General features: G+C 45.8%; 1 protein-coding gene across 1 annotated transcript in view; it reads right to left on the reverse strand.

Moving 5' to 3' along the window:
• The window catches only part of ANKRD35 (ankyrin repeat domain 35), a gene marked incomplete at its 5' end in the record, with an annotated part of 43,117 nt that overhangs the window by 13,969 nt on the left and 3,862 nt on the right, over positions 1–25,286 (reverse strand). The window contains 7 exons of the mRNA XM_081340320.1: positions 939–1,123; positions 2,191–2,297; positions 2,516–2,586; positions 6,361–6,418; positions 13,310–13,370; positions 15,377–15,469; positions 17,379–17,509. Of these exons, the coding sequence (XP_081196446.1) occupies positions 939–1,123; positions 2,191–2,297; positions 2,516–2,586; positions 6,361–6,418; positions 13,310–13,370; positions 15,377–15,469; positions 17,379–17,509 (706 nt within the window). The remainder of the gene's footprint in view (positions 1–938; positions 1,124–2,190; positions 2,298–2,515; positions 2,587–6,360; positions 6,419–13,309; positions 13,371–15,376; positions 15,470–17,378; positions 17,510–25,286) is intronic.

The raw sequence follows: 25,286 nt of genomic DNA on the forward strand, positions 1-25,286 counted from the left end.
TATACATCTCTCTATCTCTCTCTATCTATCCATCCATCCATCTATCTATCTATCCATCTATGCATCCATCCAGCTCTATCATCTCTCTATCTCTCTATATATCCATCTCTCTATCTATCTCTCTATCTATCCATCCATCCATCTATCCATCTATGCATCCATCCTTCTCTGTCCATCTCTATCATCTCTCTCTCTCTCTATCCATCTCTCTCTCTCTATCCATCCATCCATCTATCCATCCATCCATCCATCTATCCATCTCTATGTATCTTCTATCTCTCTAAACTCTCTCTCTCTCTCTCTCTCTCTCTCTCTCTCTCTATCTATCTATCTATCATCTATCATCTAGAGGGAGTCGGAGGTCAACACCTGTTTTTCCATTCCCCACTTCTCTTTTTCCCTTTCCCTTACCTTTGTTCCCTATTATTTGATTTTGCATTTTTGCATTTTATATTAAGGTAAAGGTAAAGGTTCCCCTGCACATGCATGCTAGTCATTTCCGACTCTAGGGGCCGGTGCTCATCTCCGTTTCAAAGCCGAAGAGCCAGCGCTTGTCCGAGGACGTCTCCGTGGTCATGTGGCCGGCATGACTAGACGCCAAAGGCGCAGGGAACGCTGTTACCTTCCCACCGGAGTGGTCCCTATTTTTCTACTTGCATTTTTACGTGCTTTCGAACTGCTAGGTTGGCAGAAGCTGGGACGAGTAACAGGCGCTCAACTCTGTTACGTGGCACTCGGGATTTGACCCGCCAAACTGCCGACCTTCTGATCGACAAGCTCAGCGTCCTAACCCACTGAGCCACCACGTCCCTGCATTTTATATTATAAGTGAATAAAAAAAATTACTGAGGGGAAAAAAACAAGACGTTTCACACATACCAATTAACACAGCTTTGCTACCACGAAGCAGCGATTTCTCCACCCGGGTCCCCATATACCTCGTCTTTTCCACTTCTTCAAGGCAGTCCGGACCTGTCTGCGGAGAATCCGGTTCTTGCTCCGCGTGGCGTAGTGCAAGGCATCGTGGCCCGTCTGGTCCATCAAAGCCACGTTGGCTCCGTTCTGCAGAAGCAAGTCAGCTGCCTCCACACCCCCAGTTTCGCAGGCCAGGATGAGAGCCGTCCTGGGCAAAATGGAAAGAGACTGTGTGTTTGTGTGAATGCTTTTGCCACGTGAGTGCCAAAAAGCAGCAACCTCCCCAAGAAGTCCTGAAAAGTTGTTGTTGTTGTTGTTGTTATCATTATCATTATCATTATCATTATCATTATCATTATCATTATCATTATCATTATCATTATCATTAAGTTGGAAGGGACCTTGGAGGTCATCTAGTCCAACCCCCTGCTCAGGCAGGCATACCTATACCATTTCAGACAAATGGCTGTCCAGTCTCTTCTTAAAAATCTCCAGTGATGGAGCGTCCACAACTTCTGGTGGCCAGCTGTTCCACTGGTTAATTGTCCTCACTGTCAGGAAGTTTCTCCTTAATTCCAGGTTGCTTCTCTCCTGGATTAGTTTCCATCCGTGGCTTCTTGCCCTGCCTTCCGATGCAGTATATTTAACAGTATAACACAGTTGGAAGGGACCCTGGAGGTCTTCTAGTCCAACCCCTTGTTCAAGCAGGAAGACCTTATACAGGTTACAACCACAACTGAGCCCAAAATTTATGCTGCTAAGTGAGAAATTTTGTAAGTGACTTTATGCCCCGGATTCACAATGTGGCGAGCCAAGTCGCAAAATGGGAGAAAACTCCCTTCGCGCATTTCTCACTTAGCAACTTAAATTTGGGGGCGTAAAAAATGGGGGGCAAAAAGTCAACGTCTGGCTTAGCCGCAGAAAATTTTGAGCTCCGTTGTGATCGTAAGTCGAGGACTGCCTGCGATCACCAGTCTACCCTGGACTGGACGGATACCAATTGCACCCCAATAATATAAAGTACTTGCTTGTGTTGTAATAATAAAGTGTATTTTTTTAAAGGGAGGGGGGAAAGGAACTCTCCTCCACTTGCCACAGAGATGAATTTGGACCTCAGGGAGTAGCTGCTGCAATTCTTCCCACGCCTGGCCCCACCTCTGGATTTGAGGGACACCTCGTTCTCTGGGCTAATAAACCTTTTCCCTGTCCCAATTCCAGGCTGCTGAATTCTGTGGCCCGCCTCGCAGGGTGGGTGTTTGCAAACGAGAGACTCACTTGCCATCCTTATCCGGCAGGTCGACCTTGGCCCCCCTCTGGAGCAGCTGAGAGCAGATGGCCGTCTGGTTCCCTTGCGCCGCGATCATCAGGGGGGTCCGCTCATTCTGGAGCCAATAGGAGACACCAAAAGACTCAATTGTGATCTGATACAGCCTTCCCCAAACTGGAGGGTGGAACTGTTTTGTTTTGGTTTTCCATTTTCCAATGGAGTTTTACTTCCCAGTAATAAAACAGTATTATTTACTACTCAGAGTACCTTCCAATAATCAAAAAGAGTCAGTGGAAAAGAGTCCTGAACAACTAAGTTAGTAAATTACCTTACCTTATCCGTGACATCAAGGAAAGCTTCCTGGTCACAGAGAAGCAACACGCTGGAGGCACAGCCGGATAAAGCTGTTGGTGGAATTAAAACGGTGTTTAAATGTTGAAAATGTCAGCTTTCTACAACGTGCCCATAACAGCAAATGCAATTTTCAGAACCAAATTTAAGAGACCACGGTAAAAAAAAAAGTATTGTAGGAAATATTACTAATCTCTGCTAAAATCATCATAGATAAGACCCTAGATTTCTTTTCTTTTCTTTTCTTTGAAAAATAAAGAAGGAATGTATCACTAGCAAACACTCTAAGCATTGCTAAGCATATTGATTTGTGCTTCTTAGATTGTAAGCCGCCCTGAGTCTTCGGAGAAGGGTGGGATATAAATGGGATTTCAAAAAACAACAACACTCACTTACGGTAACTCAAAAATCAGTCTCCGTGCGAAGTGTAGGACTGATCGCACTAGGAAAATTGCTGTCCTCCTTAATTTCTTCATTCGTGGGATTTTACATGAGATGGGCGTTAATGAACCTTATTTATTAAATTTATATGCCACTCATCTAGCTGGTATTCCATTTGTAACCCTTCCGTCCTGTTCTTTCCATCTTTCTTTTCAATTCGCTCTCCCAGCCCAATTTTAATTTATTTAGCATATGGCATCTACAGAGGCCATGCAGCCACTGTCAGTGCTTTTTTTTTGTAAAAGAAAAAGGTGCCAGAACTCACACATGTCGTACAACCCGCCTTGCCTACCCTACAAGGTTCCATCCAAAAAAGGTGCCGGAACTCCATTCTGAGCGTTCTATGAGGAAAAAAAGCCCTGGCCACTGTTATACAAATGTATTTAAATAAAGCAATATACATTGCACATAGATATATTGTACTTAAGTACTTATGCCATATAAATTGTAAGATACAAGCAACAAAATACATATACTTTCTTGTGTGTCCAACCACACTTATATATTTCTTTATAGATAGAAAGAACAGGAGGGAAGGGTTACAAATGCAACACAAGCTAAATGAGTGGCATATAAATTTAATAAATAAAGTACATGTGTTTGTGTTTGTTTGTGCGTGTCTGTGTGTCTGTATGTATATATACATATATTTTGCATAACTTTTTGGCCCGTATTTGGGCCGGCAAGGTGTTCAAAAACACTCAAGATATACATACATACATACATACATACATACATACATACATACATATAAAAGGTAAAGGTTCCCCCGCACATGCGTGCTAGTCGTTTCCGACTCTAGGGGCCGGTGCTCATCTCCGTTTCAAAGCCGAAGAGCCAGCGCTTGTCCGAGGACGTCTCCGTGGTCATGTGGCCGGCATGACTAGACGCCAAAGGCACACGGAACGCTGTTACCTTCCCACCGGAGTGGTCCCTATTTTTCTACTTGCATTTTTACGTGCTTTCGAACTGCTAGGTTGGCAGAAGCTGGGACGAGTAACAGGCGCTCACTCTGTTACGCGGCACTCGGGATTCGACCCGCCAAACTGCCGACCTTCTGATCGACAAGCTCAGCGTCCTAACCCGCTGAGCCACCGCGTCCCTAAGACATATATATACACACACACATATATATATACATATATGGTTTTACCTTTATTTTAATATTTTATCTCTGATATTGTATTGTCCATCATCTATCTATCTAAAATATTAAACTAAGATAAAACCATAACATGATACGGAGCCATAGAATTACAATTATTTCTCCTTGCACAATAAGTTCACAAGAAAAACTCAGAACAGCTACACAGGTTTGGTACAAAACCTTCCGCTACCATTTTTTAATATCAGAAGCAGAGCAACTGAATAATTAGTCTCCCAGGTTTAATTAATTTAATGTATGTGGTTTATGATTAAATGTAAATCAAATGCAGAATTTGTCCAGGCCTTCATTTTCTCACCGTTCTCTTAACGTTTGTGTCTCTCCAGACATGCCAGTAAGAATCTGGAAAAAAGTTTTGCAGCCCTGAGCTAAAGTCACAATGTGGTTTGCTTGTTTAGCAAGGTGTGTCAGCTCAGCCAGGGTGGTTCGTGACTACAGCTTTAAAAGAAACTGGAGTTAAATAAACCATGGCTTAGTGCAATGTGGGAAACCATGAGTGGTGTTAAAAACAACTGGCTGGGCTCCACGAGTTGAAGGTGTGTGTGTGTGGGGGGGGGGGGGAAATGCAGCAATGAAAAACGAAAAACAACCACTGTAAATAAATAGTTCTAAAACACGACAAATGGTTCCACTGCAAGAATTCTCCCGATTCTGCTAACAGGCGATTAAAGGCGCACAAGTGATGTAATTTAACATCTGCATTTGCTTAAAACCAAGCGTGAAATTATAGCGAGGCAATTAAGTGGATTGATGAGGGAAGCTCAAAGCTGCATCAGTAATTTTTTTTTTATTTTTTGCTCTCTTTGCAAATTCTCCGGGAGGCCTTTGCCAACATGTCTGCAAAGCAATTGGTGCTCACCTGTTTGAAAAGGTAAGCAAAGCTCGGCTTACCTGCTAGCTGTGCTAGGGAAGATGTGAATGCAGACAACCTGACCAGCCTCCTTCAGCAGGAGATGCAAGCCTCACACACACCCTTGAAAGACACTAGGGCTTGTTCAAGCCTGTCCTGATACTACTTTGAAAAATCCATCCATTTTCTTGACTGCTTTTATAGCAGATGTTATGGGCCAATCAGAACTCTAGCATACTATCAATGTATTTGCAGGATATGACACTAGTCTCCCTGGAGGGTCACGGCTGGAGGAAAGGGGGGTGGGGGTGGCCACTTGCATAAAAGCGAAGTAACATAGCCCCGGAGTTCCCCACCACACAACTTGATGTGGTGAAACTGACTAGATCGTGTTCCCTGATAAAATACAATGATGAAATTGGTGAGAGAACCATGCATTCTCAGGGGAGGTTACTCAGAGGCTGCAAGCCTAAGGAATCTGAGCAGAGAGCAGAGCCTGGATGACACTGGAAGCAAAGAAGGATCGAAGTTGGTTAAGGCTTGAATGGGATGGGAGACCACCCGGGAATCCCAAAGCTGGAGGTTCATTGGGGAATTCAAATAACACCCCCGAAGAATAACAGAATAACACAGTTGGAAGGGACCTTGGAGGTCTTCTAGTCCAACCCCCTGCTCAAGCAGGAGACCCTATACCAGAGTGGCTGTCCAGTCTCTTCTTAAAAGCCTCCAGGGATGGAGCACCCGCAACGTCTGGTGGCAAGCTGTTCCACTGGTTAATTGTTCTCACTGTTAGGACATTTCTCCTTAAATTTAGGTTGCTTCTCTCCTGGATGAGTTTCCATTTGTTGCTTCTTGTTCTGCCTTCTGGTGCTTTGGAGAAGAGGTGGACCCACCCCTCTCCTCTGTGGCAGCTCCTCAAATATTGGAAGCCTGCTATCCTGTCCCCCCCCCCCCGGGTCCTTCTTTACACTAGACTAGAGATGCCCAATTTCTGCAACCTAAGTAAGTTTTAGCCGCCAGCCCCCTAATAGGTTTCGTTGCTCTTTTCTGCGCACTTTCTAGACTGATCTCAAGATCTTTTTTTTTATAGTCAAGACAAAACCGCTTCTGCCCTGATGGAGGGATCTAAGAAGCAGATTCAAGAGACTCTCTGGCGACTTGGTAGGATGCCTGGGAAAACGTATTATTCATGTTTTTAAGTTCTGCTAAGGTGTGCACAACTGCGGATTATCAACGGGCTGTTTAAAAAGCAGCAACAGCCCCTCCTCTTTTGTGATTGTCCTGTTCCCGTGAAAAAGCTGTTGCGCTTGGAAGAATTGTTTCATTTGGGAGGAAAAAAGCCATAGAAGTTCACAGAATTCTAGGACTCACCAGCCCAATGTAGGGGTGTACGGTTCTCGCCATCCACGCAGTCCTCATTTGCTCCGTGCTGTGAGGGAAAAAAAAACACAGTATAATCCTTACTGTAAGGTAAAGGTTAAGGTTCCCCCGCACACGCATGCTCGTCGTTTCCGACTCTAGGGGCCGGTGCTCATCTCCCTTTCAAAGCCGAAGAGCTAGCGCTTGTCCGAGGACGTCTCCATGGTCATGTGGCCGGCATGACTAGACGCCAAAGGCGCACGGAACGCTGTTACCTTCCCACCGGAGTGGTCCCTATTTTTCTACTTGCATTTTGACGTGCTTTCGAACTGCTAGGTTGGCAGAAGCTGGGACGAGTAACAGGCGCTCACTCTGCTACGCGGCACTCAGGATTCGACCCGCCAAACTGCCGATCTTCTGATCGACAAGCTCAGCGTCCTAACCCACTGAGCCACCGCGTCCCTTACTGTAATACATGTCTAATGTCCTGTGTTCTAATAGTTTTTAATAAAAAAAATAGCAACAGTATAACATGAAACATAAGACTGATTTCCCCCCCCCCTACAATTAAAATCATCCCACAAAGTTGTGAAATTAGTCGCTGCCAAACAAAAATAATAATAATCTATTTTTCCACTTGGGGACTTTCTCTAAACGCTATTCCTGCAGAGTTGCCAGAAAAACAGAGTTGGAGGTCTCTTCAAATGTTGGAACCCGGCTATCGTGTCACACACCCCCAGCACTCCATTTTTTCTAGACTAGACCTACCCAGTTCCTACGATCCCAGTCTCCCAATCCTATTGCCTCTTCTAGATTTTTTTTCTCTGCACACCCAATTCTCTTGCAGCTAAATTGCATCAGGTATCTTAAACCCATACACAAAGATGGTATGTGAAAGTTAACAGAATAACAGAGCTGGAAAGGACCTCGGAAGGTCATCTAGTCCGACCCCCTGTTCAGGCAGAAGACCCTATGCCAGAGGTCCCCAACCTTTTTGGGTACCAGGGACCAGTTACGTGGAGAGAGGTTTTTCCTCAGACTGAAGGGTGTGTGGTTTTGTGTGCTGTCTGCATCCGGCGGATGGGTCTTTGTGTCAGAATCCATTTATATCATATTCATAAATGGAATGTTTCAAACATTATTCCATGGATTCTGCCATCTCCCGAAGAGAAGAGAATAGATGTGTATTGAACCGGCAATAGGCATTTCAAAGGAAAGGAGAAGCCTTTTGAACTGGGGAAACAAAAGGGGGGGCTAGCATCTGGCTTGTGTCACGGAAGAGAGCAATAAACATGAAGGGTCCTAAGTTCCTTTTTCCCACGAGAGGGATGATACGAGAGAAAGGATGGGGGACTGACCAAATGGGGGTTAAGGGGGGTTAAACCGGGAACTCTTTATAAGGGTTTACTTCGTGGAATAATATTAAGTCCTGTCTCGTTCCTACAACCAAGCATGTCATAGTAAAGATTCTTTTTGGAATAGATTTGACTCCAAGAATTTTGTCTTCCTAAGACGTGATTTGGGGTGGGTCCTGACATTAGACAGGTTGCTGGCATGCCGCGGCCCGGTACCAGTCCACAGACTGGGAGTTGGGAGACCCCTGCCCTATCCCATTCCAGACAAATGGCTGTCCGATCCTTTCTTGAAAAGCCTGCAGCGATGGAGCACCCACAACTTCTGGTGGCAAGCCATTCCACTGGTTAATTGTCCTCACTGTCTGGAAATTTCTCCTTAGTTTTAAGTTGCTTCTCTCCGTCATTACTTTCCATCTGTAGTTTCTTTTCCTGCCTTCAGGTGCTCTGGAAAATAGGTTGTACGCAAAAGGGGCCGGGCTTTGGTGGCGCCCTCACGGTCACCGTCTTCATATTTTTGTTCCCTGGCCCATAGATCAGGTCTTTTGCTTTCCAGGATACTTGAGGGTTTCACCTGTAAACCATGTTTAACTATAACCCTGGGTTATGGGAACACAGGAGCGAAAAACAGACCCTGTTAGTCTTCACTTTCTAATGGCAGAAAGTGAAGTGAAGAGGAACTAAAGAGCCTCTTGTTGCGGGTGAAGAAGGAGAGTGCAAAAGTTGGGTTGAAACTGAACATTAAGAAAACCAAGATCATGGCATCCGGCACTCTCAATTCCTGGCAAATAGATGGGGAAGAAATGGAGGTAGTGACAGATTTTATTTTCCTGGGCTCCAAGATCACTGCAGATGGGGACTGCAGCCAAAAAATTAAAAAACGCTTGCTCCTGGGGAGGAAAGCCATGGCAAATCTAGATGGCACACTAAAAAGCAGAGACATCACCCTGCAACAAAAGTGTGTATAGTCGAGGCTATGGTCTTCCCAGTTGCAATGTATGGCAGTGAAAGTTGGACCATAAGAAAGGCTGAGCGCCAAAGAATTGAGGCCTTTGAACTATGGTGCTGGAGAAGACTCCTGCGAGTCCCTTGGACTGCGAGCCGATCAAACCGGTCAGTCCTAGAGGAGATCCACCCTGACTGCTCTTTAGAAGGCCAGATCCTGAAGCGGAAACTCAAATCCTTTGGCCACCTCAGGAGAGGGAAGGACTCACTGGAGAAGAGCCTAATGCTGGGAAAGGTTGAGGGCGAGAGAAGAAGGGGACGACAGAGAATGAGGTGGCTGGATGGAGTCACTGAAGCAGAAGGTGTGAGTCTAAATGGACTCCAGAAGATGGTAGAGGACAGGAAGGCCTGGAGGAACGTTGTCCATGGGATTGTGATGAGTCAGACACGACTTTGCAGCTAACAACAAGTCTTCACTTAATGCAAAGGGGTGTGGAGCCTTCTTGGAACTGCTGAAAGGACGGTGTGTTGCACACCCATTTGCAATACTGAGGTGACCCTGAGGACACAGATAAACCTCCAAGTGGCCTCAACGGCTCCCTTAAAGAAGGCAAATGACCAGCTGTCTGCAAGGAGTATAAATCCTTCCGTTCCCCACCATCCAGTTGGAGCTGAGGAAGCTTCTCGGATGAGAAGCGAAACGTCTTCAAAGGAAAAACAAGGAAGTCCAGTTGCCTCCTGAAAAAAAAAGGACCTTTGGGATTCTGTCTGATCTTTAACCAGGTCTTTACCCAAGTTAAGGCAAACCCTCCATGCAGAGTAGAGGACATAACCTCGCAAGACACATTATGAAACAAATAGGAAAAGGAGAAAAAGAAAGAAAGAAATGGATGCAGACGCAGGAGAAGATGTAGCTGTGATACGATGAAGAACGCGCCATGCACCCCTGCTTTGCACCCGTCATCAGAAGGGACTCTCTAGGTGATTTTTACGAGACCCGGATCTCTTTGTCAGCTCAGGAATGTGGCCACACAGGCCAGCAGGCAGGCCTGAACATTCCCAGCAAGGCCTTGTGCAACCTCCTGGCTCCGGGTGCTTCTGCCACCACGGCTGGATTGAAACTGCCCGTGGGGACTCTTGCAAAACCAGACTCTGCAAGCAGCACGACTCGGGCCCCACACCTCCTCGCCAGCTGCCCAGCCCGATTTATACGTTCGTTTATTTATTTATGGCTGGAAAATCTGGGCAGTACAATTAGATTTGAAATAAAGGATTTGGAAGGGACCTTGGAGGTCTTCTAGTCCTGCTTAGGCAAGAAACCCTATACCATTTCTTAAAAACCTCCAGTGTTGGAGCATTCACAACTTCTGGAGGCAGGTTGTTCCACTGGTTAATTGTTCTAACTGTCAGGAAGTTTCTCCTTAGTTCTAGGTTGCTTCTCTCTTTGGTTAGTTTCCATCCACTGCTTCTTGTCCTGCTTTCAGGTGCTTTGGAGAATAGCTTGACTCCCTCTTCTTTGGGGCAGCTCCTGAGATATTGGAACACTGCTATCCTGTCCCCCCTCGTCCTTCTCTTCATTAAACTAGACACACCCAATTCCTGCAACCGTTCTTCATATGTTTTAGCCTCCAGTCCCCTGATCATCTGTGTTGCTCTTCTCTGCACTCTTTCTAGAGTCTCAACATCTTTTTTACATCGTGGTGACCAAAACTGGATGCTGTATTCCAAGTGTGGCCTTACCAAGGCCTTGTAAAGTGGTGTTAACCCTTCACGTGATCTTGAACGTGAAGATGCTTTGTCTTTGGGAACAGAATTGCAAAATTACAGAATACTGAATAACAGATTTGGAAGGGACCTTGGAGGTCTAGTCCAACCCGCCGCTCAAGGCAGGAGACCCTGTGCTTTTCCAGACAGATGATTATGCAGTCTATTCTTGAAAACCTCCAGTGATGGAGCACCCATAACTTCTGGAGGCAAGTCGTTCCACTAATTAATTGTCCTCATTGTCAGGAATTTCTCTTTAGGTTTAGGCTGGATCTGTCTTTAATGATCTTCCACCCATTGCTGCTTGTCCTGCCTTCATAATTCAGGAAAGAATCATAGGCTGTCAGGGACCTTGGAGGTATTCTCCTCAAGGCAGAACTTACACCATCTGAGACAAATGGCTGTCCAATCACTTCTTGAAAAATCACCGGAGGTTTTCAAGAAACGATCAGACAATCATTTGTCCAGGATGATACAAGGTCTCCTGTATGGCAGTGAAAGTTGGACCATAAGAAAGGCTGAGCGCCAAAGAATGGAGGCCTTTGAACTATGGTGCTGGAGAAGACTCCTGCGAGTCCCTCGGACTGCAAGGTGATCAAACCGGTCACTCCTAGAGGAGATCAACCCTGACTGCTCTTTAGAAGGCCAGATCCTGAAGTTGAAACTCCAATACTTTGGCCACCTTATGAGAAGGAAGGACTCACTGGAGAAGAGCCTAATGCTGGGAAAGATGGAGGGCAAGAGAAGAAGGGGACGACAGAGAATGAGGTGGCTGGATGGAGTCACTGAAGCAGGAGGCATGAGCTTCAAGGGACTCCAGAAGATGGTAGAGGACAGGAAGGCCTGGAGGAACATTGTCCATGGGGTTGTGATGTGTCAGACACGTCTTCGCAGCTAACAACAACAGAAGACATGACCTTTAGGGCACAATAAGAGTAACCCACCACCATTAGAATAGCAAAAAGTCCGGGGCTCACTACATTGCACAACCCCCTGGAGCACCTCAAATCAGAACTCTATAAAGCAGACATGTCAAACTCGAGACATCACGTGACGTCGCGCAACGTATCGGGACAGTTTTGCCATTGCCGGCAATGGGGTGGGCGCAGCTTCCGCGTGACGCATCCGGCCCGCGGGCCGGCAGTTTGACACCCCTGCTATAAAGTCTCACTGGCTCCAGGTTGACTCAGCCTTCCATCTTTCCAAGGTCAGTAAAATGAGGACCCAGACTGTTGGGGGCAACAAGGTTGATTCTGTCAACTGCTCAGAGAGGGCTGTGAAGCGCTGTGAAGCGGTATAATAAGTGTAAGTGCTATTGCTATTGCTAAGGTCCATCCACTCACTCAGCCATTTTGTTAGCCACGCCAGGAACATGCTGCGGCCACTGAAGTTTCCGGCTACTAAATAAAGAGACCTCCTTTCCAAAACGCAGCCTGCCTTCCGCTCATTTTTACACCGTCCTCCCGGCTTGGACCAGGATCTGATTTTGCTTCCAACAGCATGTTGTGGGAATGACAACCTGGTGGGCTTAGCCAGCTGTGCAGGGCGGGAGTGTTCATATCACAACACTTCCTGCTTTGCTAAGGGTCTGTCTCAGTCGCCTCTTTTATTGTCTTTCCTCACCCCAGTCCCCCCCCCTCCTCGTGTTGTGTTCTCAGACACAAAGATGGGGTCTCAGATTTGTCCTCAGTGCAGCCCAGGAAGATTCATGCTGGTTGTGAGTTTGCGCAGCCTCTAAAGTGGGATTTGCCGCCTTAAATGGTTCTCACCCTTCCAGCTCTGACTATCCGGCAATTATAGAATTTAGTGCAATTAAAAGTTGTAATCTTCCTTTTAGGTTTATTTATTATTAATTCCCACGAGATAGGCATCGCTGTTTTCCAGTTACGTCTTGAATCAAGACGATGAGTTTTCACAGCAAGGGGCCTAATTAACGCCTAATTACTTGACACTCTTCTAAACGGTCCAGACTTGTCTGCAGGGCTAGGGTCGAAAAAGAAGGCGCCCACATTCTGCCTGCTTCTTATGGGCGGCCAGTGGACACCCCCAAAAGAAATAAAGCTAATAAATTCAAATAGATAAATTTACTGTTTGTGTTCCTTTTCCGTTACAGGTAGTCCTTGACTTACAACAGTTCATTTAGTGATCATCCAAAGTTACAACGGCCCTGAAAAAAGTGACCCCAATCCTTTCCATCTCCTCCTCCTCCTCCTCCTCCTCCTCCTCCTCCCCACAGGCCCCACTCCCTTCTAACACTGATGATGCTACCTAGTTGGGTCATGAAACGTCTGCAAGAAAACCACCAGGCTTAGAGAGCATCAAGGACCCCACAGTCCTCCTCCTCCTCTTCCTCCTCCTCCTCCTCCTCCTCCTCTTCCTCCTCCTCCTCCTCCTCCTCAAAGGCCCCTCCCTTCTAGCACTGATGATGTTACCTAGTTAGGTCATGAAACATCTACAAGAAAACAACCAAGTTCAGAGAGCACCAAGGACCCCACAGTCCCTCCTCCTCCTCCTCCTCCTCCTCCTCCTCCTCCTCCTCCTCCCCACAGGCCCCACTCCCTTCTAGCACTGATGATGCTACCTGGTTGGGTCATGAAACGTCTGCAAGAAAACAGCCAAGCTCAGAGAGCACCAGGGACCCCACAGTCCCTTTCCTCCTCCTCCTTCTCCTTGAAAACAAGCTCAGAGCCCTCTCAATGTGGGGGGCATTTTACCAGAGGAATAGGGCAGAAACTACACAAAAATTCCCAAAGGGTAGCAACAACTTTCCTCTCCCCCCAGGCTAAGCCTTCTAAAACCCGCCAAGCTGAAATGTCCCTGCACATGCTCAGAGGGGCCTTCAGCTTTAGGGGGCCGTGAATGGGCCTCACAGGGGTCCCAACGGAGAAGAAGCGTTTTACCTGGAGGAGGACCTTCACGCACTGGGGCTGGCAAGCGATGGTGGCTAGGTGCAGAGCTGTGCTGCCTGCAAAAACATAAACCATACAGTCAGAGAGGTGGAAGGGACCTCAGAGGTCTTCTAGTCCAACCCCTGCTCAAGGGGGTGTCAAACTGCTGGCCCGCGGGCCGGATGCATCATGGCAAAATCGCGCCCCACCCCATTGCCGGCAATGGGGAAAAAAAGTCGCGATACGCCGCAGGACGTTGCAAGTTTGACACCCCTGCCCACTGAAAAAAAGTTGACCTAGGACCGTTTTTCACACTTAATGGCCATTGCCTCATCCCCGTGATCACGTGATCCAAATTCGGATGTTCGGCAACTGACTCATAGTTATGACGGTCGCAGTGTCCCCCAGTTACGTGATCCCCTTTTACGACCATCTGAGCAAGCGAAGTCCATGGCGCAGCCAGATTCACTTAACAACCGGGTTGCTAACTTAACAACTGCAGGGATTCACTTCCCAACTGTGGCAAGGAAGGTCGTAAAATGGGCCAAAACTCACTTAACAACTGTCTCACTTATCAACAGAAATTTAGGGCTCAATTACGGTCGTAAATCAAGGACTACCTACATTGGAAATGCTGGATTTGCATAATGACCGTGGTGACTCATTTAATGATCATTGCAAAAACAGTTGACCCACTTTGTGACCGCAACAACCTAAGATTAAAATGTCAGGCTCAGTTGTGTAAATCAAGGACTACCTGTGTCTAAATGATTCAAAAGTGTAGGCCAGGGACTGAGTTCTCACAACACGCTAAGCCTTAACCACCAAACAGATGTTAGCCTAGTCCAGGGCTAGGCAACCTTGGCCCCTTCATGACTCGTGGACTTCAACTCCCAGAATTCCTCAGCCAGCATGGCTCAGCTTGGAAACCTCTCCATTTCTCCTCAGCGTGGCTGGCTCAGGAATTCTGGGAGTTGAAGTCCACGAGTCATGAAGGGGCCAAGGTTGCCTAGCCCTGGACTAGTCTACACTTTGGTGTGACTGCAGTTGTTGTCAACCAATTGACCCCCGACCTTGTGGACACGTCAGCTCAGGCCTGGGCATTTTATGGTCCCCGAGACACATCCGGTCGATCGGAAATTAAAAATCAAATCTAAATTGATTAAATCAAATGTATGCCATGCACCCAATACAACTGCTTGCTTTGAAGGCAACTGCTGTTTTTGTTTTTAACTTGTGTATGTGCATGCGTGCCTACACACCTTTACAACCTGCTGTGAAGGACTGCTGATTTGGACATCCACAGCAGTGTCAGAACAACAGAGCTGGAAGGGACCTTGGAGGTCTTCTAGTCCAACCCCCTGCTCTGGCAGGAAACCCTAATCCAGACAAATGGCTGTCCAGTCTCTTCTTAAAAACCTCCAGTGATGGAGCATCCACAGCTTCTGGTGGCAAACAGTTCCACTGGTTAATTGTTCTCATTGTCAGGAAGTTTCTCCTTAATTCCAGGTTGCTTCTTTCCTTGATTCGTTTCCATCCGTTGTTTCTTGTTGTGACTTTTGGTGCTTTGGAGAATAAGTTGACCCCCCTCTTCTTTGTGGCAGCCCCTCCAATAATGCAAGACTGCTATCATGTCCCCCCTCGTCCTTCTTTTTAGCCTCCAGGCCTTTAATCATCTTTGTTGCTCTTCTCTGCACTTTTTCAACATCTTTCTTACACTCTGGTGACCCAAACTGGATGCCGTATTCCAAGTGTGGCCTCACCAAGGCATTGTAAAGTGGTATTAACCCTTCACCTGATCTTGATTCTATATCCCTCTGTTAACGCAGCCTTAGTTTCTCGTGTGGCCCCTTGGGAAAAATTCATTGCCCACCCCAGGAGCCTCGTGACGTCAAAGCAATAGAGAGAAAGGGGTTGGTTGAAATGTCTCCATCCTCTGTCTTCTTGTGATCCTCTCTTACCAGCCAGATGTCCTTCAAACGTGGAAATGACTCTGGCCTGCCTGCAAAACCCAACCCAAAACCCAACCCTTTGTGCAAACGCCCTCGGAAAAAGGGGAGGGGGTCTTTGGCCTGGTACCCACCGTCCTCGTTCTTATCATTGACGTCGGCACCGTGGGTGAGCAGGATGGTGAGGCACTCCGTGAGTCCCTTGGAAGCTGCCAGATGAAACCTGCAAAAATAGCAATGGCACTTAGACTTCCAAGTGCTCCACAGCCCCCTCTCAGCGGTTTACGGGGTCAGCCTCTTGCCCCGCAACAATCTGGGTCCTTATTTTACCGACCTCGGAAGGCTGAGTCAACCTGGAGCCGGTCAGGATCGAACTGCTGGCAGTGGGCAGAGTTAGCCTGCAATACCGCATTCTCACCACTGCGCCGTCATGGCTCATAAATAAAGGCGGGGAAAGCAGAATTTCCCACCAGCAAAGGCCAGGAATTCCAAAGAAGATTTGAGAAGTACAATAATATTGGCGAAAACGTAGTCACCCATAATAAAAGCCACCAAATGAAATGATTAATATAGCGTTGAGTTGTCCCACAGTCCCGTGGCAAGGGGAACGTGGCAAATTGTCCTAGACCCCCCCCCCTTGGCTCTTTCTTGGTCTCTCCTGATCCATCTCCAACAACAGCATCCCGAAGACTTCTTAGACAAGGTTTTAATCTAAGCCACACACACGTGGCAAACCAAGTTTTATACAAGTAGGAACTTACATCCTGTCCTTGAAAGAAATTCCTCCATCTAGGATGTAGGGTGAGCACACAAAAATAGACGATTTATGATCACACAACTGAGCTCAAAATTTCTGTTGCTAGGCAAGGCGGTTATTAAGTCAACCGTGCCTGATTTTACAACATCTTTTGTGACAGCTGTTAAATGAATCACTGCAGCGGTGAAATGAATTCGCGCGTTTGTTAAGCGATCCAATTTCCCCCATTGATGTGGCTTGTCGGAAGCGTGGAAGATCACATGATCCTGGGATGCCGCAACCATCATAAGTATATCCAGGTTGCCAAGCACCCAAAAATCTGATCACATGATCGTAAGGATGTGGCAACCGTCACATAGTGAGAACTTGCCATGCCACTTTTTTCAGTACCATTGTAACTTTAAATGGTCATTAAAGGAACGGTTGTAAATTAAGGACTATCTGTACGGTAATTGATTACTAATGTAATTGTCTAGGCCAGGGGTAGGCAACCTCGGCTCTTTTATGACTCGTGGACTTCAACTCCCAGAATTCCTGAGCCAGCCAAGCTGGCTCAGGAATTCTGGGAGTTGAAGTCCACGAGTCATAAAAGAGCCGAGGTTGCCTACCCCTGGTCTAGGCCAAACTTGGTTAAGAATGCAATGGCAGACCTTGTTATGTTTAATAGCCCCAAAATCCTCTAACAAGCCACGATTCTTAGACTGGAACTATGCGACTTGGCTTCAGGTTGACCACTTCTGTCCCAGATGAAGACTCAACATACGACCGCTGACTTAGTGAATGGGTGAAGTTCTGATGGACCTATCAGGTTGGGTGGAGGATTCTTATGATCCAGATCCAACTGCACTTACATAACCAACTTTGGGCACTTAGCAACCAGGTTGTGTTGATGGCTCTTTGCAGGATTCTGGGGTCATGTGACCACACTTTACCATGGTTTTGCAAAAAAAAATGTTTACTTTCAGTTTGGGGCAAAAACGCACCCATAGTGTAACATTGGTTCGCTCAGTGAGCACAAGATTCGTTTAACCACCACTTAGTGAAGGTTGTGGTCATTAAACTTAACAACTGTGAGGATTTCTCAAAAAAAAGGCCAAAAAATTGGATTGGACAAGTCACTGACCCATTTTATGATATTCAGGAGTTAGGACTGTAACGGGCAGGCTGCATTATGGTCGTAACCCAAGGACTACCGCTAAGCCACATTCTTGAATAGGATGATCTTTACAGACAATCTTCTGAGCCAAGGGCCGAGTTCCGACAACCACATAACCCCAGGTTCAGTCAATCGTAGCTAAGGCACTGCCCAGGAAGTGACCGCTCGCCCTTCAGCCATGCTGTCCCTCCTGAAGGCCAAGGGAAAAAACTTACGTACGCAGATTGGCCCAGGGCGTTGAGCTTGGTGGGGTGGGCTGTTTTCCTGGCGGCCAAAAGGGACGTGCGGGTCACGTCCCCTTTCTCAACGGCGTCAAAGAGCTTCTGGTCGTACTTGTTCCAGCTTTCGACCTATCAAGCGAGAGGATACAGAATTCAGAACAACAGAGTTGGAAGGGTCCTTGGAGGTCTTCTAGTCCAGCCCTCTGCTCAGGCAGGAAAAACTATACCCTTTCAGACAAACAGGGCACCCACAACTTCTGGTGGCAAGCCATTCCACTGGTTAATTGTTCTCACTGTCGGGAAATTTCTCTTTAGTTCTAGGTTGCTTCTCTCCTGGGTTGGTTTCCATCTGTTGGGTCTTGTCTTGCCTTCTGGTGCTTTAGAGAATTAGGTTGACCCCCCTCTTCTTTATGGCAGCCCCTCCAATACTAAAAGACTGCTATCATCTTACCCCCAGTCCTTCTTTTCAGGAAACTAAAGGTAAAAGGTAAAGGTTCCCCCGCACATGCATGCTAGTCGTTTCCGACTCTAGGGGCCGGTGCTCGTCTCCGTTTCAAAGCCGAAGAGCCAGCGCTTGTCCGAGGAAGTCTCCGTGGTCATGTGGCCGGCATGACTGGACGCCAAAGGCGCACGGAACGCTTTTACCTTCCCACCGGAGCGGTCCCTATTTTTCTACTTGCATTTTTACGTGCTTTCGAACTGCTAGGTTGGCAGAAGCTGGGACGAGTAACAGGCGCTCACTGTGTTACGCGGCACTCGGGATTCGAACCGCCAAACTGCCGACTTCTGATCGACAAGCTCAGCGTCCTAACCCACTGAGCCACCACGTCCCTCTTCAGGAAACTAGACCTACCCAATTCCAGCAACCATTCCTTCATATGTTTTAGCCTCCAGTCCCCTGATCATCTGTGTTGCTCTTCTCTGCACTCTTTCCAGAGTCTCAACATCTTTTTTACATCCTGGTGACCAAAACTGGATGCAGCATTCCAAGTGTGGCCTTACCAAGGCATTGTAAAGTGGTATTAGTACTTCACGCGATCTTGATTCTATCCTATGATTCCATCCTATGTTTCATAACACCCCCTGTAAAATGTGTTCAAATGGGTAAAAGCTAAACCAAGGGTAGGCAACCTCGGCTCTTTTATGACTCATGGACTTCAACTCCCAGGCTCAGCTTGGAAACCTCTCCCTTTCCCCTCAGCGTGGCTGGCTCAGGAATTCTGGGAGTTGAAGTCCATGAATCATAAAAGAGACGAGGTTGCCTACCCGAGCTAAACCATGGTTAATGACTTTAGATAAATTAGAGCTGGGCAAAATAATTTGTGTCTCTCTGGACATATCTTCTCAGCAAAGAAGTGGAATACAGGTAGTCCTTGACTTACAACAGTTCATTTACTGACCGAAGTTACAGCAGCATGGGGGAAAGTGACTTAGGACCGTTTTTCACACTTAAGACCGTTGCAGCATCCCCAGGGTCACATGATCAAAATTTGGGCACTTGGCAACTCATATTTATGACGGTTTCAGTGTCCTGGGATCATGTGATCCTGTTTTGCGACCTTCTGACCAGCAAACTCAATAGGGAAGCTTGATTCATTTAACAACCATGTCACTAATTTAACAACTGCAGTGATTCACTTAACAACTGTGGAAAGGTTGGTCATAAAACAAAGCAAACCTCACATAAACTAATGTCTCAATCAGTAACAGAAATTTTGGGCTCAGTTTTAGTCATCAAATAACAGAATAATAGAGTTGGAAGGGACCTGGGAGGTCCTCTAGTCCAACCCCCCTGCTGAAGCAGGGGACCCTACGGTGTTTCAGACGAGTGGCTGCCCCGTCTCTTCGTTAAAACCTCCATAATGACGCTTGAGGGGGCAGGAGCAGGTTGTTCTTGAAAGTCAGAAATACAGGTTGTCCTTAACTTACGGCCACAGTTGAGATCGTAATTTCTATCGCTAAGCAAAGCAGTTGTTAAGCGAGTCACACGCAAATGGTTGTTAAGCAAACCACTGCAGCTGTTAAGTGAAGCACGCAGTCATTAAGCGAGTCCAGCTTCCCCCACTGGCTTTGCTTGTTGGAAGTTGCAAGTCACTTTTTTCACTGCTGTGGTAACTTTGAACAGTGGCTAAACGGAGAGCTGTGCGTTGAGGACCCCCTGCGATTGAACCCGGCCGCAGAGACACTCAGGCCCCCGGCTGAATCTTGGATGGCTGCAGAGAATTTCCGGATGGGCGGGCAGCCCCGCAGGATCCTCAGGGACAGCCATGCTGGGTGAGGGTTTTATTTTATTTTTATTTATTTATATTTGTTTTGTTTCGTTTTCCATTTTATTATTTTTTTAAATTTTTATTTTATTTTATTATTTTGCTATTTTATTTTGTTATTTTATTATTTTATTTTATTTTATTATTTTATTTCATTTTATTATTTCATTTTATTATTTTATTATTTTTATTTTATTATTTTATTATTTTTATTTTATTGATTTTATTTATTATTTTATTTCATTTTATTTATGTTATTTTATTTTATTTTTATTTTATTTTATTTTATTATTTTATTTTATTTTATTTTTTTTTATTTTATTTTATTTTATTTTATTTTATTTTATTATTTTATTTTTATTTTTATTATTTTATTTTTTTATTTTTTTATTTTATTTTATTTTATTTATTTTATTTATTTTATTTATTATTTTTTATTTTTTTATTTTTATTTTTTAATTTTACTTTATTATTTTATTTTATTTTATTTTTATTTATTATTTTATTTTATTATTTTATTTTTGTTATTTTGTTACTTTATGGTGTCCCTGGGGTCTCTCTGAGCTGGGTGGTTTCCTTGCAGACGTTTCATGACCCAACTAGGTAACGTCATCAGTGCAAGGACCCCGCGGTTCAACGCTGAGCTACAAATACTCTCTTGTATCATTATTTCATTTTTTAAAAATTTTACTTTATTATTTTACTTGATTCTATTTTATTATTTTATTTTATTTTGTTTTTATTATTATTATTATTATTATTATTATTATTATTATTATTAATAATAATTATTTTATTCCAGAGGAGCTGAGAAGTTGGTGCTTAACTCCCAGTCCGCGGTGCCCTTTGGGGAGTGAAAAACGCCTCAGCTTTTCAGCCCCAGACTGGCGTTCCCTCCTCGCTGTTTGCTTTGGCAAGCAGGTGAGTTTCGGGGAAGAAGCGCTGGGTCTTCCTGAGGGAAAAAAAATCCGGTTCTGAAGACACGGCACGACAAAGCCACACACACACCCTGTTGTTGTCAGAGGGGAGATTGCACAAGGCCACACACACCCGGCTCTCACCCCAGAGAGGGCAAGGCCGGGCGTTGGCTGGCTGCCTAAGGCGGGGTTCTTCTCTTGGGTCATTCGGTTCTCAAGACATCAGAAGGGAATCTGCTTCATTTTTCTTGGAGAGCAGTTCTCAGCTCACTGACTCTGCCCTTCTTCGTATAGAATCATTGAGTTGGAAGAGACCCTGGAGGTCATTTAGTCCAACCCCGGAGACGCTGCAGCGCCTCTGATAGATGACTGTCCAGCCTCTGGAATGGTAGGTTGTAGAAATGAGACACAAGGACAAGGAATCATCAGATACAGAATAATAGAGTTGGAAGGGACCTTGGAGGTCTTCTAGTCCAACCCCCCCTGCTCAAGCAGGAGTCCCTAGACCAGGGGGTCTTCAAACTTGCCCCTTTTTATGACTTGTGGACTTCAAATCCCAGAATTCCTCAGCCAGTGTGCCTGGCTGAGGAATTCTGGGAGTTGTCATCCACAAGTCATAAAAGGGCCAAGTTTGAAGACCCCCTGCCCTAGTCCATTAACAGAGGGATATAGAATCAAGATCAGGTGAAGTGTTAATACCACTTTACAAGGCCTTGGTAAGGCCACACTTGGAATACTGCATCCAGTTTTGGTCACCACGGTGTAATAAAGATGTTAAGACTCTGGAAAGAGTGCAGAGAAGAGCAACAAAGAGGATCAGGGGACTGGAGGCAAAAACATACAAGGAACGGTTGTTGGAATTGCGTGTGTCTAGTTTAACGAAGAGAAGGATCAGGGTGACATGATAGCAGTGTTCCAATATCTCAGGGGCTGCCCCAAAGAAGAGGGAGTCAAGCTATTGTCCAAAGCACCAAAAGGCCAGACAAGAAGCAACGGATGGAGACTAACCAAAGAGAGAAGCAACCTAGAACTAAGGAGAAATTTTCTGACTGTCAAAACAATTAACCAGTGGAACTTCCAACTTTATTATTATCATCGCACAGTCAGCCAGATGTTCAGACTGATTTGGCATTTTTGTCTACCTATCGAGTCCTTACCAAGGACCTGGGATAGGCAGATGTGGATGTTTGATGGCGTTACAGATATCGCCGCTGGATGGAAGCAGTTCCTAGTAAAGCTGCCTTTTGCAATTGACTGATGGCGCATTTGTCAATGCCGATGGTGTTCAAGTGGTGCTCCAGTTGTTTTGGGTTATTATTGTCGTTATTATTATTATTATTATTATTTCAGATAAACGGCTGTCCAGTCTCTTCTTGAAGACCTCCAGTGATGGAGCACCCACAACATCTGAAGGCAAGTTGTTCCACTGGTTGCTTCTTTCCTTGGTTACTTTCCATCCGTTGCTTCTTGTCCTGCTTTCAGGCGCTTTGGAGAATAGCTTGACTCCCTCTTCTTTGGGGCAGCCCCTCAAATACTGGAAGACTGCTATCATGTCCCCCCTGGTCCTTCTTTTCATTAAACATAAAAGAGGGGATAGCCTCTCAACTGAATGAGGGGAAGAGAAAGAATGTTAGAATGGACCCACTCTCCATTATCACTGTAAAAAGTGACAGAGGGAGATTTGTCCTTTCAGAGTTGCGAGATTCTGTTGTTGTAGCCTCACGATAAATTAGCTCATCTGTCTCTTTCCTGTCCGTCTACCTGAGGAGGCTGACCCAGCCTCTTTCATTTCAAGTGGGCGAGACCTGGCTCAAAAACAGCCACTGTGAGAAGGACCTCGGAGTCCTAGTGGACGATCACGTGACCCTGAGCCAGCCGTGTGCGGCTGCAGCCAAAAAAGCTAATACAATCCTGGGTTGTACAGAATCAAGATCACGCAAAGTATTATTACCGCTTTATAAAACCCCTAGTGAGGCCACACCTGGAATACTGCAGCCAGTTTTGGTCACCACATCACAAAAAAGATGTTGAGAGTTTGGGGGAAAAATTCAGAGAAGAGCAACTAAGATGATCCAAGGCCTGGAGACCAAAACTTACAAAGAACGGCTGCGGGACTTGGGTTTGGCTAGTCTAAAGAAAAGAAGAAGTAAGGGAGACATGATAGCAGTCTTCCAGTATTTCAGGGGCTGCCACAAGGAAGAGGAGGGGGTCACGTTATTCTCCAAAGCACCAGAGGGCAGGACAAGAAACAATGGTTGGAGACTGATCAAAGAGATCAAACTTACTGACAGTGAGGACAATTAACCAGTGGAACAGCTTGCCACCAGAAATCGTGGGCGCTCCACCACTGGAGGTTTTTAAGAAGAGACTGGACATTCACCTGTCTGAGATAGCATAGGTTCTCCTGCTTGAGCAGGGGGCTGGACTAGAAGACCTCCAAGGTCCCTTCCAGCTCTATTCTATTCTGGTTTGTCAAGGGCAGAAGTTTTAACTGCTTCTGTGACAATCCCCTTTTTGCGGAGGGCACAACGGAGCCACCTCAACCATTCGGGGAAATGGCCCTGTGCTCAGGGTCATCTGAATAAATGGAAGATCTCTTTTCTTCTCCCTAAAATGTCTTCCTGGTGGAAACCTTTTGATTCAGTGCCCTTTATCACTCCACTCGGGGTCTTTAAGGAAGTGAAATTCAGCCTGCTGGTGAAGCTTCAGTTTTTCACTTTATATCCACATTTTAAAACTAGGGAAAAGTGGAGGAAGGAAGGAAGGAAGAAAAAAAGGAAGAAAGGAAAGGAGGAAAGGAAGGGAGGAAAGAAAGAAAGAAAAAAGAAAGAAAAAAAGAAAGGAAGAAAGAAAGAAAGAAAGGAAGGAAGGAAGGAAGGAAGGAGGAAGGAAAGAAAGAAAAGGAAGGAAGGAAAAGAGAAGAAAGAAAGAAAGAAAGAAAGAAAGAAAGAAAGAAAGAATAGAAAAGGAAGGAAAAGAGAAGAAAGAAAGAAAGAAAGAAAGAAAGAAAGAAAGAAAGAAGAGAAAGAAGAGAAAGGAAAGAAGAAAGGAAAGAAGAAAAAAGAAAAGAGAAAGAAAAGAAAGAAAAGAGAAAAGGAAGGAAAGAAAAGAGAAGAAAGAAAGAAAGAAGAAAGAAAGAAACAAGGAAGGAAAGAAAAGAAAAGAAAGAAAGAAGAAAAAGAAAGACGAGAAAGAAAAAAGGAAAGAAGAAAAAGAAAGAAGAGAAAGAAAAAAGAAAGAAAAGAGAAAAGGAAGGAAGGAAAAGAGAAGAAAGAAAGAAAGAAAGAAAGAAAGAAAGAAAGAAAGAAAGAAAGAAAGAAGGAAGGAAGGAAGGAAGGAAGGAAGGAAGGAAGGAAGGAAGGAAGAAAGAAGGAAAGAAAGAAGGAAGGAAGAAAGAAAGAAAGAAGGAAGGAAGGAAGAAGGAAGGAAGGAAGGAAGGAAGGAAGGAAGGAAAGAAAGAAGAAAGAAAGAGAAAGAAGAAAGAAGAAAGAAGGAAAGAAAGAGTTTTTTTAGAAAGAAAGAAGGTTAAGGAAGGAAGAGAAAGAAAGAAAGAAAGAAAGAAAGAAAGAAAGAAAAGAAAAGAAAGAAAGAAGAGGAATTTAAGGTGATTTAGCTAGCGCCTAATGGCTTCTCTTTCTTTATTTTGAATTCCAGCTGCAGCATTCTTGCCTTCCTTGTTTCTTCCTCTGTTTCCATTTCCGAAACTCCCCCCCCCCCCGCCTAGTGATTTTGCCTCCTTTGGGAAGGAATTCCCCCAAGAGAGCCTTTTCCCTCCTCCTCCCAAGCCAGCCATTCCTGTGATCTTCAGATGGGCCCAGAATGGCCCTGCCTTGCCTAACCCGGCTTGGACAGAGGAAGCCCCTCGGCTGCCAGGACCATCTTCTTCCTCAGGACCCTGGAGAAAGGGCCCCAGATTTGCCATGGGAAATCCAAGGGGGGGGGTCCCTCGCTGCCAAAGGGGCTGCGTTCGAGCCCTTCCTCTCTGTTGCATAGCCGGGGGTGGCAACACCCACAGGGAAGGACACGGAAGCAGCCAAGCAGAGCATCTCCACAAGGCCCTGCCTGGCTAGGTCAGACGGCGAGAGAAGTCGAAGGGGTGCACGGTGACGCCCCCAAGGCCAGCTCTAACCAAGAAATTGATGGCCCAATTTCCACCTAACTGAACGGAACTTCTTTATAAGGCCACACCTGGAACGCTGCATCCCGTTTTGGTCACCATCCTACGAAAAAGATGGCGAGACGCTGGAACGAGTGCAGAGAAGAGCAACAAGGATGATCAGGGGGCTGGAGGCTAAAACATAGGAAGAACGGTTGCAGGAATTGGGTATGTCTGGTCTAGAGAAAAGAAGGACTGGGGGGGGCATGTTAGCGGTATCCCAATATTTGAGGGGGCGCCACGAAGAAGAGGGGGGGTCAACTTATTCTCCAAAGCACCAGAAGGCCAGACAAGAAGCAATGGGTGGAAACTGATCAAGGAGAGAAGCCACCTGGAATTAAGGAGAAACTTCCTAACAGTGAGGACAATCAACCAGTGGAACAGCTTGCCACCAGAAGTTGCGGATGCTCCATCCCTGGAGGCTTTTAAGAAGAGATTGGACTTCCATTTGTCTGAAATGATATAGGGTCTCCTGCTTGAGCAGGCGGGGTGGACTAGAAGACCTCCAAGGTCCCTTCCAACTCTGTTACTCTGTTATTCCTCAGTATTGTTTGATTGTTGGGGCA

This window comes from Vipera berus, assembly GCF_964194415.1.
Source record: "Vipera berus genome assembly, chromosome: 16".
Classification (NCBI taxonomy): Eukaryota; Metazoa; Chordata; class Lepidosauria; order Squamata; family Viperidae; genus Vipera; species Vipera berus.